At 38.1% G+C, this 16,630-nt stretch overlaps 1 protein-coding gene across 1 annotated transcript; it reads right to left on the reverse strand.

The window, feature by feature from the left end:
- Positions 1–722: 722 nt before the first annotated feature.
- LOC140168322 (uncharacterized) lies at positions 723–14,505 on the reverse strand. Its single transcript, XM_072191684.1, has 5 exons — positions 14,363–14,505; positions 7,509–7,746; positions 6,888–7,175; positions 4,912–4,983; positions 723–3,684 (listed from the first exon to the last, which is right to left on the reverse strand). The coding sequence occupies exons 2-5, from the start codon at positions 7,709–7,711 to the stop codon at positions 3,666–3,668; spliced, it is 582 nt and encodes a 193-aa protein (XP_072047785.1). The 5' UTR covers positions 7,712–7,746; positions 14,363–14,505; the 3' UTR covers positions 723–3,665.
- Between the last annotated feature and the right edge of the window lie 2,125 nt (positions 14,506–16,630).

A 16,630-nucleotide genomic window follows, 5' to 3' on the forward strand; every position in this document is an offset into this window, starting at 1 on the left:
ACTCTTTTACGAGAGCTTACTTCCGCGATGTTGACAACGCAACACATATGGCATCAGAATTAATGTGATCAAGCATACATACTACGCTTCATAGGCGCCTTGTTTAACATCGCGGAAGCTCGCTCTCATTCAAGGTTTACAGCAAAATACAATAGGATAAAATCAACTGCTAAGTTTGTATGAATGCCACCACAGGTCTTATGATCTACTTCCACAAATACTAGTACCGTATTCATTCCAATAAGCGCCCATAACCCAATAAGCGCCCACCCAGGGAATACAGTGAAATTCGCTGTCGTAGTGCACGTTAGAATATGACCGTTGCTAGGCCAACTGGATCACGCTTTCTTTGTTACGAACCACTGATCGAAATGATCACAACACAAAGCCTATGGCATATCAAAATTCGGAACAGGTGTATGAGCCCAGCCTTGGGAGCAGTAACCGTTGGTTACTAACGTGCACTACGACAGCGAATAGCTTGAGGATTTGAAGTCCTGTGTAAACTTGCAATACATTTACTGCTTCAGAAAAGCTACTGGAATATCTTGGGACCCTATTATAACATAGGTAAATTTGTCTCTAATAACCGGCCCTTACAAAAAAATTAGGTAAACCAGGTAAAAAATAAGCGCTCACCCAAAATGGCTTTGTAAAGCGCCCTGGGCGCTTATTGGAATGAATACGGTACTCAATGGAAGAATTTACACAACCAATAAATATTTCCTTGAGAACTCAAGATTTTATTTGTTTGAACATGTAAAACACATTGATAACATCACTTTAAAAAACATCCAAGACATAACCACACTTACATGGAATTAGTAGTTACACTCAACAATATACATCTACTTGCTTCAGGCCTGTACGCAGCCTCCCCCAAAAAAAACCCTCCCCAAATTTGCAAAAGTACACAAAAAGTCCCAAATATCACAATTTGCGATTTTGTTTACGCTTTTTGGTTTAAAAAGCTCCAAATTTTGAGAAGCCCACTTTTCACAAAATTTCCCACCCCTCTTGAAAAAAGTCAATTTGTTCGAAATCAGCAACCCCCTCCCCCCCCCAAAAAAAATCCTGCGTACGGGCCTGACTTGCTTATATTTAGTAAGGACCTCACAACTGTAAAAATTGTCTTTCAATGTTGAACTGACACTAGGGAACGGGGACAAATTAAAAAAAAAATTCTCCATGTCAATCATTATTTCAGATGATGAGCAAATGCACTAGTTACGGACGGATTGCACGGAGCAGCTGGACAACTTAATACCATATCCATTTCAGTTTACACCACGGGATGAATAGTCATATTTTACCATTTTACTGAACAGTGATAGCTTCTGAAAATAGTCAAATCCATTCCTAAGAGAGAACAAATTATTACTTGTATCCCTTTGTTTCATTTTGTAAATGATCTGGCTAAAGAAATCAACAATATTTGTGTCTGAAAGATTTGAGTTGGTGTAGCACGGTTCACATCCTGTATTTACCGACCCATAATACAGTTTGTTTTTTTAAAGTAATAATTATGTACATTTCCTCACTTGCCAACGTATCATTCACAAGTACCAAAAACGTTTATAAAATAGTCCTGAAACAAATTGTTTGCCATTCAAATAACAACTAAATACAATTACAAATAGGCCAAACACAAAGATAATGAGGTTACGACACGGACACGGTATCAATTCATTCTATCTACCCACCTGTTCTGCTTGTACATGGGCTATTCCATTTGAAAACCAATACACCCTCTCTATGGAATGACCTTAATCTTCAACACAGAACACAGGGAGTGTGAATTTCAAATGGGGTTACCTGAATGGGCGACTCCATTTGAAATCTACACCCCCTGTGTGGGAGATTAAGGTCATGTCTTACATACGGGGTGTATGGATTTCAACTGGTATAACCCAATAAGGAGGATGTTGCTGTCACAAAAATTGTACAAAACATCTCTCTCAATTGACAAATGGGTATACCGAACAAATAAGATATATTGAGAATACTTGGAAGGTAATTCGCTCCTTGCATGGTCATCAAGTTTTGGGTAGAGCCTCTAACTGGCAACATACATGAATAGGAATTGAATCAGCAATACAAATTTATGTAACTTACAGTAGAGTTACACAATTCTTTCTTTCATGTCTGTTGCTAGTTTGAGGCTCCACCCAACATGGCGGAACCATGCAAGGGGTGAATACTCTCTCCGTCGTTTAATTCTTCAAACATTCCAACTTCCATGTCCGAGAGCTACGCAACCTATAATATACTTGGTACATGTCCTAATTTGTCTAATGTTTACCAAAGTTACACAAATTAAAAGAAAAAACAGTGTACATAAACGTTTTGGCTTTACACTATATTGATGAACCGAACTTTTTTTATCACTATTTGTAACCAATCAATAAACAAGCCCTGACAGAGCAGTTCTTCTGAGGTGAACCAAACCAGCCTGGTTATCAAATTAATCAGTGATAAGTTTATCTCAGAGATAACCTTGTCACTGATTAATTTGATAACCAGGTAGGTTTGGTTCACCCCAGAAGAACTGCTTTGGCGGGGCTTCCCCTTTAATTAAAAAATGCCACCTCCCGCATTGAAGTAAATTATACTAATTGTGGGGTTTACGAACAACTGCCCCAATTCAATGTGACCATGCGTTTTTTTTTCTTCCTTTCTTCCAAAAATACTTTTGGTATCATATCTTGCCATCGACTTTGCAATTTAGAAGCTTATTTACAAATACTAAAAACTTTGTGCCTAACTTTAACCAGGAAAAGAAGTCTTTTTTAACTACATATTTTGTTCGTGATGCTCGTACAAAACACATCCTGAACCACCTGATCATTCATATCTGATAAGTTCCTAGCAATTTCTGCAAGATGATAGCAAGTAAAAACAAGTAAAATTTAAAAATAATGACTTTGATCAGGCTCAGCAACCCTGTAATAAATGTACCCATTACTTTTCACTGATAAGATTAAGGGCAGGGGTTATTGTACAAAAGTTGCTTTATATTTGACAACCATGTTTGTATATATTCAGCATGCATTTATACATGTACAGAAGGGGTTGCACTGCACTTTTTACATGGGCATTAATCCTGCTCAGTGAGGCATCTTTGAATATCTCCACCCAAAAAAGTTGGAATTATCACACCCCTCGTCTACAGTAGACGGTACAAAGGGCAACAGCTCTCTGTTGATTCTATAATTTATTTATACATTGGATACAGGATTGAAAAATATCATGTTGCTGCAGCATTCACACTTTTTAACCTCAGGCTACAACAATTTGCCTTGCATAAAAGGTTGCTTCATTTCGAGACTCTGCTCTCTGTGAATTTCAGTAGTTTTAGTTTTGTTAATATGGCTATACAGTGTTTGAGTTGTACAAAACCAAAAAAAATTGACACCCCCAGTTCTTGACATGATTTTCCTTTTGTTGACAAATGATAACAGAAATACTGTGCATAAAACTAAATTAGGTGAATGTCATTGTTCTTTCTTGTGTCAGGGAGTCGTAGTACATCGATTTTAAAAATTCAAATACAAACATATATAATTGTTTCAATTTCAAGAACGTTCACCGACATTTAGCTTCACACAGTTTTGGACCACGTCTGGGTGTACTGTAGCATGAAAAAATGGCGAGTAACATCTTCTTCAGTTCTTTGGAGATGGGCTGAAATGGAGAAAAATAAGAATAAATAATCAAGAGTTATTTTACATTACAGTACTAAATTCTTTTGTGCTACTTTGTTGATGTAGACATTACCAGGGGAGGGCACTTAACACAAATGAACATACGGGTATGTTCCCCCGGAGAGACCCCCTTTTTGGATTTCGCAGCTCCGACAGACCCCCATATTTGGCCAAAATAGAGCTCCAAAAGACCATTGATTTTGATAATTTCAGCTCTAAAAGACCCCCAAATTGCTCATTCCTCATATATATTTATATGTTTTTTTTCCCAGGCAATTTTCAACTAGAAAGCCAAGAAAGGCCCTTGATTTTGACTGTTCGCAGCTCCATAAGTCCCCCTTTTACTGATCGTACCTCCAAAAGACACCCTTTTACCGGTACACCTTCAGCTCCCAAAGACCCACCCACCTCAAAATTCCAGGGGAACATACCCACCAAAATGAATGCGAAACAAAATACCTACCTTACACCACCTCGCTTGCCATGTAATCCCTATGCCATTACTTTAATGTCGGCTTCATTCCATAGTGGCGCAAGGTCACCTCAAGCGTGGTGACACTAGGATCCACAACATGCTGATCTATCAGGGCACAATTCTTTAACCCAATACATTTGTACATTTATTGAACGACCTTTGAAAATTTGGGTACAAAAACTCATACTCCGCAACTTGAGGTCAAATTTTTCACTATGATTGTTTAATTGAGGTTATTGAATTATGCCATTGGGATGAGGCCATTGCTGGCAATAAATATCAAACAGTCATAATTGGTGGTCATATCAAATCATCCCCAAGTCAAGAAGGTTCAAGAAAGTTCTCTCATTGTTAATTGTTGGTTATACATACCTATACAAAATACTATGCCTGGTAACCCACCACTTGAACAGGATTTAGCCAAAGCAAACAAAGACCAGTGCTATTAAAAATTCTATTGCCATCTAAGGTAGAAGCTTATTATCCTCTTCAACAATAGGATTATTGATTGGTGTTTGACTATCAAAATGAGATAGATGTCGTGCCAGCTAGAGATGCCGATGAATACGACCTGCATGCATATTTCACACTGTAACTCAGAATACAATTTAGGGAATTTACGGCTCATTCGTGCTGTATGGTCACAAATTGTCCCATCAGTCCACTCGTTATTCTTCATCACATTCACATCACGTAAATATTTATTTTTAAAACAAAATTAATGATACCAACCTGCGACTTCTGCTCCGGCTGTCACGGTAGTTACGTCTTGGTGAGTTGGAGCGAGAACGGGACCTAGAACGGCTAGAAGGATGAGCAGAAAAAACAAAATCAAAACGCATTAATGTTAAAACCCGAAGTTGCACAAAAATATATCTGTAAAATTAAATGTCTGGTTACATGAACAAAGAAAATGGTTTTATTCGAGCTCAGAAAAAGATCAACCTATCAACTATTGTGTTGTTTTAATATCACATCCTTTCCATGACATAATAAAAAGTGCACTGATGGAGTTAAGACCGCGAAAACTTCCTTTTCTTTTTCTTCTCCTTTATAAAAACAATATCTCTCAATGCGTGCTTTGTATCTGACTCCCAATTGGAGTTAACTGATCAACCTACTCATGCACACAGATTTTACTGAATTGTTTTTGGAAACAGAAGTTTGGCTTTTTTTTCTTCAAGGAAGCTAGCTAGTTTTTAAAAATCATTCTGGCAAAAATAACAATCTTTTTCTGTCACTGTCACACACTTACCCTGCTACATGTACATTTCTCTGTTAAAATACGAAACATGTGAACTCTTAAACCGGCATGTGCTTTGATAGACGGACGGTACGGGGCAATCCCACCATCAATGAATGATGAACCGTAAATTCGCCGATAAGCAAACGCCAAGAAAAATATCTGAAAGCCTTGCGCTCTCATCACCGAAGGGCCGATGATCGAAAACCAGCTTTGTAAAATGTGCGGATGGTGACTTTAGAAGCTTTTGTGAGAAATTTGGTTTGGAAAGAGAGAGACGGACACTTGACGCTAGCTCCTCATAGGGCGGAAGAAACTATAGCTATGCACACCCTGAAGCCGCAGCTCTTGTGATCACATGCTTAACTTATGCTGATCACATGCTAGACATGTGACGCTATAATAGCACATGCTGACTGACTGATATGATATTGTAGGGAGAAGACCCGAGGAACATAACCGCAGACTTATCCAAAATCAAAGACCCTGAAAATTAGGAATAAAAACATTATTGTGGTAATTGGGAGTTGTAAAAACACTTTAATCAAAGGCCTTTTAAAAACCTATTTTGCACTAATGTGCTAAAACACACAAGATCTGGATGTTGGCACAACTCCCCTATAAATCAAAGCAAAAATCTTGGAATGAACAACTTCTGAACTTTATCCCACCGTCTTAAGATGCACTCCAGTGTACTCCACAAGGGTCAATACAGACGGAAAACGGAACCCTACTGAGAAACTTTGTCTGAAAATCTTTTTTTGAAGTTTTTATATATGCATCAAGCTCCTGCGGTCTTGTTTTAACAAAGAAGTCACTTTATTTTGAGTTGAAGAATAATTGAATGACAAGCCTATGTTCGAGTTCGGCATCTAAAAGCCCTGCCACTTTGTCATCAAAAGACCCATCACATTTCAGCAGGAATTCAGAAGGGATCATAAAAAAAAATCACATTTCTCCAAAATACTTTTGTGCAGTGCATGATTAGAGGATGGGATATGGTTCGAAATCCATTGAATTACAGTCCAACCTCTTTTTTACCTGGCAATGATTTGACCATGCATTGGCAATGATTTGACCATGCATTGGCCATGATGGGACCACGCATTGGCCATTATGGGACATGAAATTAAGGTGTCAAAGCATTAAGAACAAGTACCGGGTAACGATCAAACAGCCTGATAACAAAAAGATCCGTACAGAGAGGTCGGGATGAGAGAGGTTGGACTGTAGTGCAATATTTGCTTGACAGTGCAAGTGAATATTCAAGCAATAAAAAAACAATTGAATCAATTGTTGATGAATTTATAAAATTTCAAAAGATAAAGTCTAAAAATGTTCCTGCCAAACACGAACCTCGTGCAACCCTAAATGCTGGTAAGTTTATGTAAGTACTGTAAGTTTGTACAATATGTACTTTTGTCAGTTCAAATTAAAAGCAAGAGCACATATTAAGCTTAAATACCTTCTTCTACTGTTGTATCTGCCACCGCCACCGCTACCACCCCTCTGGCCTTCTCCATCACCAGGTCTGCGTCCGTGTTTACAGTCACGGGCAAAGTGTCCACGTTCGCCACATGCGTAGCAACTCTCATTGCGTCTGTCGCGTGGTGGACCCCTGCCGTATCCACCACCTCCACCACCGTAGCCGCCACCACCACCACCACCATAGCCGCCGCCACCACCACCACCACCACCTCTGCGTCGTCCACTGGCAATTTCGACTTTGACCTCTCTGCCGCCACAAAGACGTCTGTAGGATTGCGGAAACAAAACAAAATTGAATAATGATATAACTTAGACCTACTCTATAAATTGATAATCATATACTACATCTTGTGTACTGTGTAGCTCATGAATGCTATTTTTTTTTTTTTGAAAAGTTGAATGCGTAAAAATAAATTTTCCAACATCACCCGCTTGCATTTTGTATGTTGATTATGGTTTCTGAATTTGACATCCACATTAACTCAAATATGTCCACAAGCTACCAGATGCAGATTTGTCAGCTAGGTCTGAACAACTGAGACTACAATGTAAATTTTACATGCACTGAACCTTGAATGAACAATGAAAATGTACTTACGTTCCGTCAAGCTCTCTGACTGCGTCTTTAGCGTCTCTGGAGTCTTCAAACTCGATGAAAGCAAAACCTGGTGGATTCCTTGCTACCCACACGCTCTTCAAGTCACCATAGCGATTGAAGGCATCTTCAAGTTCTTCTTTTCTTGCGTTGTTGGGGAGATCTCCTACGTACACCTTGCAGTCTCTGTCGTAGCCTCTAGACATCTTGGAATTTGTGGTGTGGTCCTTTCTAAAATGTTCTGAAATAAAAAAAAAAATTAGCTGGGCTGTTATCATAATTATGTACTGATATTTAAAGCTCCCACATTCACGTCAATTGTACACTTGAGTGATACAAGGCCCGGCCGCTCTCGAACCATGCGTCTCGCTTTCTTTCGCGACTGCCTGCTTTTGCGATTGCTTTTGGTAACAGAAGTAGGTGAAGGTGGAGTTGTACTCTTTGTTCATTCATCATTATTGTTGATAGTATTAAAGTCAGAAAATGGCAAGTAGAAGTAGCTGAAAGTTATTTTAAAGGAGAAAATTAGAAATGAAAATAAAATAATTACTTATTTTTGAGATTTTCAATTTTGGATGCGGGCGGTAAACAGGAAACTAATAATCAAGTGCGAAGGGCCTAATTGCCAAACAATATAGAATAGAAAATTTGACATCAACTTCTCAAAATATTGGAGAAATATGCTCACCAAACATTCGGAAAGTACGCAATCCAATTCTAGTGTCTGACCGATCAGGTCCTAAATCTGAATCGGCCAATCGATTCCCTCTTTGATCTGCCGATTCGATCACCGATTACCAATTCCCCAATAAACAATGGCTGCCATCGCCATGAGTAAATTTCACCTGTACATGTATGTTGAAAGGGTACTTGTACGCAAAGTATTACCATAATAATGTATGCTCTGACTGAGCACAAAAATACACTCCCGTGCTCATTTACAATACTTAATTTGACCATGATTATTCTAAGTTCAATTTACCTTTTCCCCTGATATCCGAGTCCGTCGAACCATTTTAATATTGTGTTTACGTTCAAGTCAGTATTGAGTTTTGCACACAGCCCGTAGCTCTCTCTCCAATCTGACACGCATGTGTGTAACCCGGAAGTAAGAACTACAATTGTACATATTCATCTGTTGGCCGTACGACCAGGCCTCGAAATAAGCCAGAATTTCTGAGAGCTATTTGGGCCCTCGATCTTAAATGTTTGAGGGCCCTCACAATTTTTTTGGGCCCGAATTTAGGGCATTGGTTTTAACCTATGAACCATACAAATAAGTGAGAAAAATAGTAATTTTTTTTAGCGCAGTGATTTATAGTGCGCTACGCACAGGCACAACGCCTAGGCGTTGATCCACAAGCCTCAGCACACTTTACAGGTTGTCGCTGACCACTACGGCCCCACATTATTCCATAAGCCATTAAACAACAAATCAGGGACTTTGCTGCTTCAAGAGCGCACATCCTAGACATTCCACATATACTAGTAACCATCGCAACCAGGATCAGCTCCCCGAGTTTCGTACGGGTTACAACGAGACAAATTAGCAGTAAGTTCCTTGTCCAGGGGAATTTCAAGCTAACTCAATTTTTCCACGAGAGCGTATTAGGCACCACCAGGGTTCGAACCCGCAACCTATCGCACCATAGTCGAACGCCTTATCGATTGAGCTAACTTGACTGAATTTTTAGGGCCATTTGGGCCCGTCAGATGTATCTTTCAGGGGCCGAGGGCCCTCCTTATTTCGAGCCCTGCGTACGATGTACGTACATGTGCATGCGGGGAATTACCTGATTATCTCAACTGCGTGCCTGAATCACGGTATGACTATAAGTTTATCGCCTACAAAGCTTGTTCTTTTGCTAAATTTCGCTTGATTTAACTAGTCTAATTCAAAGAAATATACCAATAAATGAATACTTGTTAAGGGCTGGGGTATGAGCGTTTGGACAGTATTTATTTTGGGACATTAGAGCACATCAGACATATCGAATTGCATTCTGAATACGAAGAATGTCATTCTGATATCAAATAATTTTGAATTTTTGAAATTAGCAATTTAATACACATTTTATGGCAAATCATTAAAATTGATATTTTTGATATTTAACAGTAGGCCTACTTGAAGTAAACTTTATAAATCTGATGATTTATACTTAAAGTGTATGTAGGTGGGATGAAAAGCCGACGATCAATTGACAATTTTGACCTTTTCAGTATTGAAGATATGGATTTTTTTCCCAAAACACCAAAAAAAAATAGGTCTTTTTGGGAAAAAATCCAGATCTTCAATATGAAAGGTCAAAATTTTCAATTGACCGTCGGCTTTTCCTCCCTGCTACATACACTTTAAGAATATATCATTAGATTTATATAATTTACTTCGAGGACTGATATATCAAAAATTCAAAAATATCAAATTTTTATAATTTGTCATAAAATTTGTATTATATTGTGATTTTCAAAAATGAAAATTATTTGATATCAGAAAGACATGCTTCGTATTCAGAATACAATTCGATAGGTCTGAGGTGCTCTCATGTGCCACAAAAAATACTGTCGAAACGCAATAAACGCTCATTTTAGATCCCTTAAGCTTCAACAATTACTTTCATGATATTGGGTGATCGGTGCATTACATTGGCGGATGAAGGAAAAATCGGCCGATGCAGATCACTACCGATAAGCTAATAATCGGTGATTGACTACAATGATTGTCATGAGTGTTGACGTTTGTGAACGGTCCCTCGGCCTTATCCCCACTGGTCATGTTTTTGAGGTGGGCACCCAAAAAGGTGGAACTGTCACATTTTCAAACATTTTTTCTCTTCTTATTCCTATATTTTAACTAAAATCCATCATGAAGAAATGGTTTTGGTCTTATTTTGCAGATAAACTATTAATTTAATGAAATAATAACAAATTCAGTTGAACAAATGTATTAATTAATTACAACAGCTTAATTAAGTTAATTAGTCAGGGGTGGAGCAGGAAGCGGAGGAGCAGGGTTAGCGGTGCCTGGTTAAAACAGGGGGTCCAGTGGAAGCTATTTGGACCCCTTAACCCCACCTTTATTCTGAAAATAGGGCGTCCAAACCTAAAAACAAAGGGTCCAAAACGCCAAAATCTTTAAAAAATAAAAAAATTGAAAAATACCAAAAAGTTAATTTTTAACAATTTAATTTAATTTAATTTAATTTAATTTAATTTAATTTAATTTAATTTAATTTAATTTAATCTAATCTAATCTAATTTAATCTAATTTAATCTAATTTAATCTAATTTAATCCAATTTAATCTAATTTTATTTTATTTCATTTTATATTATCTATATATTGATTATATTCCATGTCTACCGCCTGCTGAGGCTGGTCAATAATTAATTTTATACTGCCTGGAGAGGGCAGTACAGGGGTAGAAATAAGGGACCATTTCCTGATAGCCATCCGGGCTATCTAGCCATTTTTTCTGATAGCCCTGAAGGAAATTCAATAGCCCTGAAAAAAGACATTGTTTTCGCACAATTCAAACCAATCGTTTGTTCAAATATTCAGTTATTATCAGTGAGTAACCCCCCCCCCATAATCAGGGGTAACACTAGGTTTTAAAACCAGGGGTTCTCAGAACCCCTGAAAGTGTTAAAAATATGCGCTCAAATCCTAAAATGAGGGGTTCTCTAATCTGTCAAGTATTGAATGTACCGTTTTAATTAATATATTTACTTACTATAAAAGTGTTGCTTTATGCCATAAAAGTTCGCCGAATTCCACAAAATGCAGTTCAACTTCGGCAAAGTGCAGAATTCAACACCATTGGCACCACATGGAACCCATGCTTTACTCAATAAAAAATGACATTTCATTGCAAATGAGTTCAAGTTTAGGCCAAATATTATGATATTTATTGAATTACTGGAGTATGATGACTACGTGTATAAAACATAATTCAAGGGCAACTTTTTGTCATTTTTAATAACTACGGCCAATCATTGTGTCGTATTTCACCGATGGCATATCTCTACACACCACCCACAAAGCATTTCTTTCCGATCCCTAGAATTAGAAATTACCAACTCATGTACGTGTCATCATTCAGTACTGCAATAACTTATCAGCAGTGGTTCTAGACAATATCGCAATCTGTGTAATTATGCCGGCGGTGTGTATTTTATTTCTATTTTAAAATTATGTTACAATACTACGGTGACTTCACTTCAACATTTATGTTACATTGCATTTTATGTTACATTTTCTGGACAGGCCGTAAATATTGGAGATCGAAGCTTTTATTTTTCTTTCACATGTTTTCATTTTTCTGCGCGCATGAAAACCCACGACAGCGAGTGTCAATAGCCCGACGGGCTACATGGAGATAAAACCCAATAGCCCGACAGAAAACCTAATAGCCATGGCTATCGGGCTATCGCTTATTTCGACCCCTGCAGTATATCTTTGTTTATCTTAAAACCAAGATGGTGGACTCGATCTCATAAAGTTCGCGATACGGCAAAACATCTGAAGTTACTGTAAATTCTACTTCACAAATCAGTATTACTGTGTGATATCAATTATTGAAGTAAATTAGTCCATAATTCACCATTTTAGGGGTTCAGTTGCTTGGAAAATGATGTGCATATTATGCAATTTGGGGCCTAGAATGCCGGACTTTCTGAAAGTTTTGGAAGGCTAACATAATGACCGGCGACGATATGAACTGAAAATTGACGGCGCCCAGCCTTGGATATTCCTAAAAACAACGACTTTTTGTGCCCGATTTTGAAAATTAATGACACATTTAATGTAATTAAACAGTTAACATTGTTAAATGGGAGGATTTTTTATTTCTACACAGTAAATCCGGCTGCGATTTGGATGCGTCCAGTTGAGATTTTTTGGACCCCTTAACCTCCTTGGATTTAGAAATTCAGTGCGTATATATTTACCCATTTTCAAAATTTTGCGTCCAGGACGCAATGACGCATTAAAACGCGAACCCTGCAGAGGAGCTCTGTGTAATTCCAATGGGGGAGTTGGTGTTTGTTTTAAAAATAGTTTATTGATGCAGGCTAATTGTGCATTGTATATGCCTACATGTACATGTACCATTGTTACAAATTATTCACTGTAGGCCTATATTGATTTTTGGAACACCATATGGGAATTGAATATAAATGTGATATTATAGCAATTTTTAAAACTATTTTGAATATATTTCCCAAATTTAAAGTGCATTGCTAACAAATGCTACAAGTTATGGCACTTAAAACTCAAATTAATCAACTTAAAATACAACTTTTTCACATCCTGTATAACACAATGGGAAAACAAATGTAGAACAAAGTATATATTTAATGAAAGGAATAATTGTGTACATTCCAAATATCAAGTTCATTTTCCAATTTACTATACTATGTAGAAATATTGGAGTGGTAAAGAAATGTAATTTGTTAGGTATTTTGCAGTGGAATCAGAGTACACCCTGTATATCCACTCAAACTTTACAGATTTGCAATCCTGACAATGTATGCTTTCTAAAAATGTATATGTTTACATAGTTTGGGTGAAAACTTTTTGAATTATAATCAGAAATACAAAAAAGGAGTTGATTTTTGACAAATTGTAAGATGTGACACAATTGGGTCCCACCTGAAAAAACATGACTCACTACCAGTGTTCAAATAAGCACTTATCCTCTTGTCCTCAAATCACTGGGGACAACCATATTGAGCTGTGTACTTATCCCCTGGACAACCATTATTTGGATTCTTTGCCCTCAAAAACATGACATTTATATTTTGGGGACAACCAAAATGTTTTGAGGACAAGCAGAATTCATGCTTTAGTTATCCTCGGGACAACCTCCATATTTTCCTTATTTCGGACACTGCCCACTACATAATTTCCAGACTTGTGCCATTTGTAGCGCGCATGTTATTTTCAAAACTCAATCCTTACCCAGGTGGCGAGTGGCATGATCGAGCCGGCAACTTGTGAAACCGCCGGCCTGGCCGTATGGCATTTATATATACTCGGTTAGTTTTGTGGGGTTCATTAATATCGAACCCCAACGGTTTTAGCTTGTATTTATATTATTTTAAATAACATCTAGGCCTATTTGTTTGTGATATTTCAAGCGTTTTAAAATTTCAAAATAATCCCATTCAATTAGTGAATTACACGGTTGACGATGGAAATTTACTGTACTGAATTTAGAGAATGCACGGCGACCACCACCTGTCCCTAGTAAAAGTTAATTCTTTATTACTTCCGTGGTCCGAGCTATGCGCCAAGCGGGTTAAGTGTATGTGTAGACATGGTAGACGAGCGTACACACAGAAGAAATAAGCAATCACGCTGATTGGCTGATCAACGGACTTGACAACAAGCCGGTTGACCCATTGGTCGTCTGCGCGGCGCGTAGACTCCGTAGTAGGCGACCGTGACGCGATCGCAATTCCGCAATTCACCAGCGCGTACCCGGACGGACCACGGAAGTAATAAAATAAAAAAATTAACTTTACCCTGCTAAAACATCAAAATTGCCATGCTTGCTGCGTATGATATGATTTTAAACGTACATGTGTATGTGTATTGTCATGATTGTGTTGTGTGACCGCAACCGCACGCATACAACAATGGAAACGGTAGCATGTTCATCTCATGCACTGACTAGCACCACCCATGGCCATGCTGTACTGCACTGTTTGCATGTTTGTGTACTACAGTGATGATTTACCTTCGTAAAGGATAATTTGAGTCTATCGATCCACAAATACAATCTTGCTTTGCTAAATTAAACAGTAAATGAAACAGCTCATAATATCGCTAACAAATAGTTTGTATCTCAAAACTTACTATGTTTAATCTCCAGTTAAAAACCTGCAATTATTGGACGCAGTTCATCTTTTCGTGAGTTGATGTGAAAGAAATATCACCGTCCACAGAGACCGCGGACGGAAATCGCATTACGTTCACCAATATAATGAACGTTCCGTATGTAGGTTGGAACGAGACTAGAAATTATGGCGTGGTTGCGTAGCCTCGTTTACATGTTGTGACACTTCAATGGGCAATACTGCAGATTGCATTCTGGGAGTTGAAGCCACAATATAAGTTGGGTATGAGATATATTAAAAATATTAGGGAGTGGTCTTTAGCATTGTTGTGAGCTCATGGGTGGGGGGTACAGATATTTAATACATTTTTGTAGTATTTAATATGATTTGAATTAATATCAAAATACAAACTGTAAAATACAACTTACAAGCAAGTAAATTCAGGAAAAAATGGACTTGTACTCCAAACACACTACCGTAAGGCCGTATAAAATTAATGTTTTGGTTCTCGTCCAGAGGATTTTCATGAATTGATGAGGGAGGGAGGTGTTTTTTTGTTTGTTTTTTTTCAATGTAAAATTAGCATTGTCAGTAGTTTTCGGTCTTCAGTGCTCGAGGAAACGATGAGGCCCCTTTTTTTTTTCTTCAAATGTGAGATTCTGAGGGATAAACCCCCTAGAGTACCACAAAAAGACTTGGAAGTGATGCTTGTTCTCTAATAAACTTATTTATATGTATGAAGATTTCATAAATCATTCCAAGGTCTAAAAAAAATGAAAAATCTAAAAAAAAAAAACCGAGAACCAAAATATTAATTTTACACGGCCTAAAATGCATGGGGATCGGTCAATTTAGGGCCTATACTAAAATGCAGAAAACCTTTGACGAGCGCGTATTGTAAGGATACATCGCGTATATACTGCGTTGCACGCACTTGTCTCTGATTGGCTGCTAAGGCAATATGTTGTTGCTGAGATGAAATTTGTGAACTGTGCGCCGTAGGCCTACGCGTTGTTAGCGCCGAATTTGCAACATCACGGTAGTCGCGCTCGTAAAAGGTTTGCTGCATTTTAGTATAGGGGAAGGTGGCCGGGCTATAAACCACAGAACGGAACACTTAACTTCGAGGCCATGCTCTGTGACGTCACCATAAGTAATATGACTGTATGATATGTTCAGTTGAAGTTTGTATTTACCCTTAATATACCATTAACCAATAGCCTATAACTTGAATCTTACAATTTTTTATAAAAATGAAGAAATATTTTCAAAAAAATAAATCCGTTTTGCCCCACTATCGGGGCAAAACGGAACCCCTATGGGGCAAAACGGCACCCTGGGTGTAAACTTATATCAGTAGTTCCATCGGTAGGCCCTAGGCCTAGTTATATGTAGGCCTATATTCAGTTACAATATTAAGTGGGCCTACCATATCTGTGGAGTGAGTGGTTAACTTCTTAGTAGGCCTATAATAGGCCCTATGTATGACCAATAGGCCTATTTGATTAGAAAGAAATATTAAGTAGGCCTACCCATCTCTGTGGAGTAAGTTAACTTTTAATCATTAGGCCCTAATTCTATCTATAGGCCTAGTATGCCTATGTTTCAGCGAAGTGTTTACCATGCTCGAGTAGGCCCAGGGGCGTAAATCCATTTTTGAAAGTGGGGGGGGGGGGGACACACTGACAGTGGGGGAAATCAATAAATACAGTTTAAAATGGGCGCAAAGCGGCCATCGCTTTGCGCTTGCGCGACGCAGGGGGTGTCTGAGGGGGGATGTGGCACCCTCAGAAGTAACAAACTTTTGCAAAATGAATACCTAATTGAAGCGATTTGGTGGCCCATTTTGGCACTATTAGTGTGTAAAATTTTAGTTTAAAAAAGCCAAAAATTTGTGAAATGACAGTCCACAAAGCCTTTCGTGGAAAAGTTTTCCCTAGGCCTATAAATGACATAAATTGGCAAATGTGGAAAGCAGAAGTGAAAATGGCTACTTGTTTAGCCACTACACAGGGGGTGTCTGAGGGGGATGTGCCCCCTCAGAAATAAGAAACTTTTGCAAAATGAATACCTAATTGAAGCGATTCGGTAGCCCATTTTGGCACTATTAGTGTGTAAAATTTTAGTTTAAAAAATGACCATCCATGAAGCCTTTTGTGGAAAAGTTTTCCCTATTATTGTAGGCCTATTAAATTACATAAATTGGCAAATGTGGAAAGCAGAACCGAAAATGGCTACTTTTTGTATACTTTTGCAAATTTGGGTAGGTGCGGTCGCACCCCCACCC

Source organism: Amphiura filiformis, chromosome 13 (assembly GCF_039555335.1).
Source record: "Amphiura filiformis chromosome 13, Afil_fr2py, whole genome shotgun sequence".
NCBI classification, from domain to species: Eukaryota; Metazoa; Echinodermata; class Ophiuroidea; order Amphilepidida; family Amphiuridae; genus Amphiura; species Amphiura filiformis.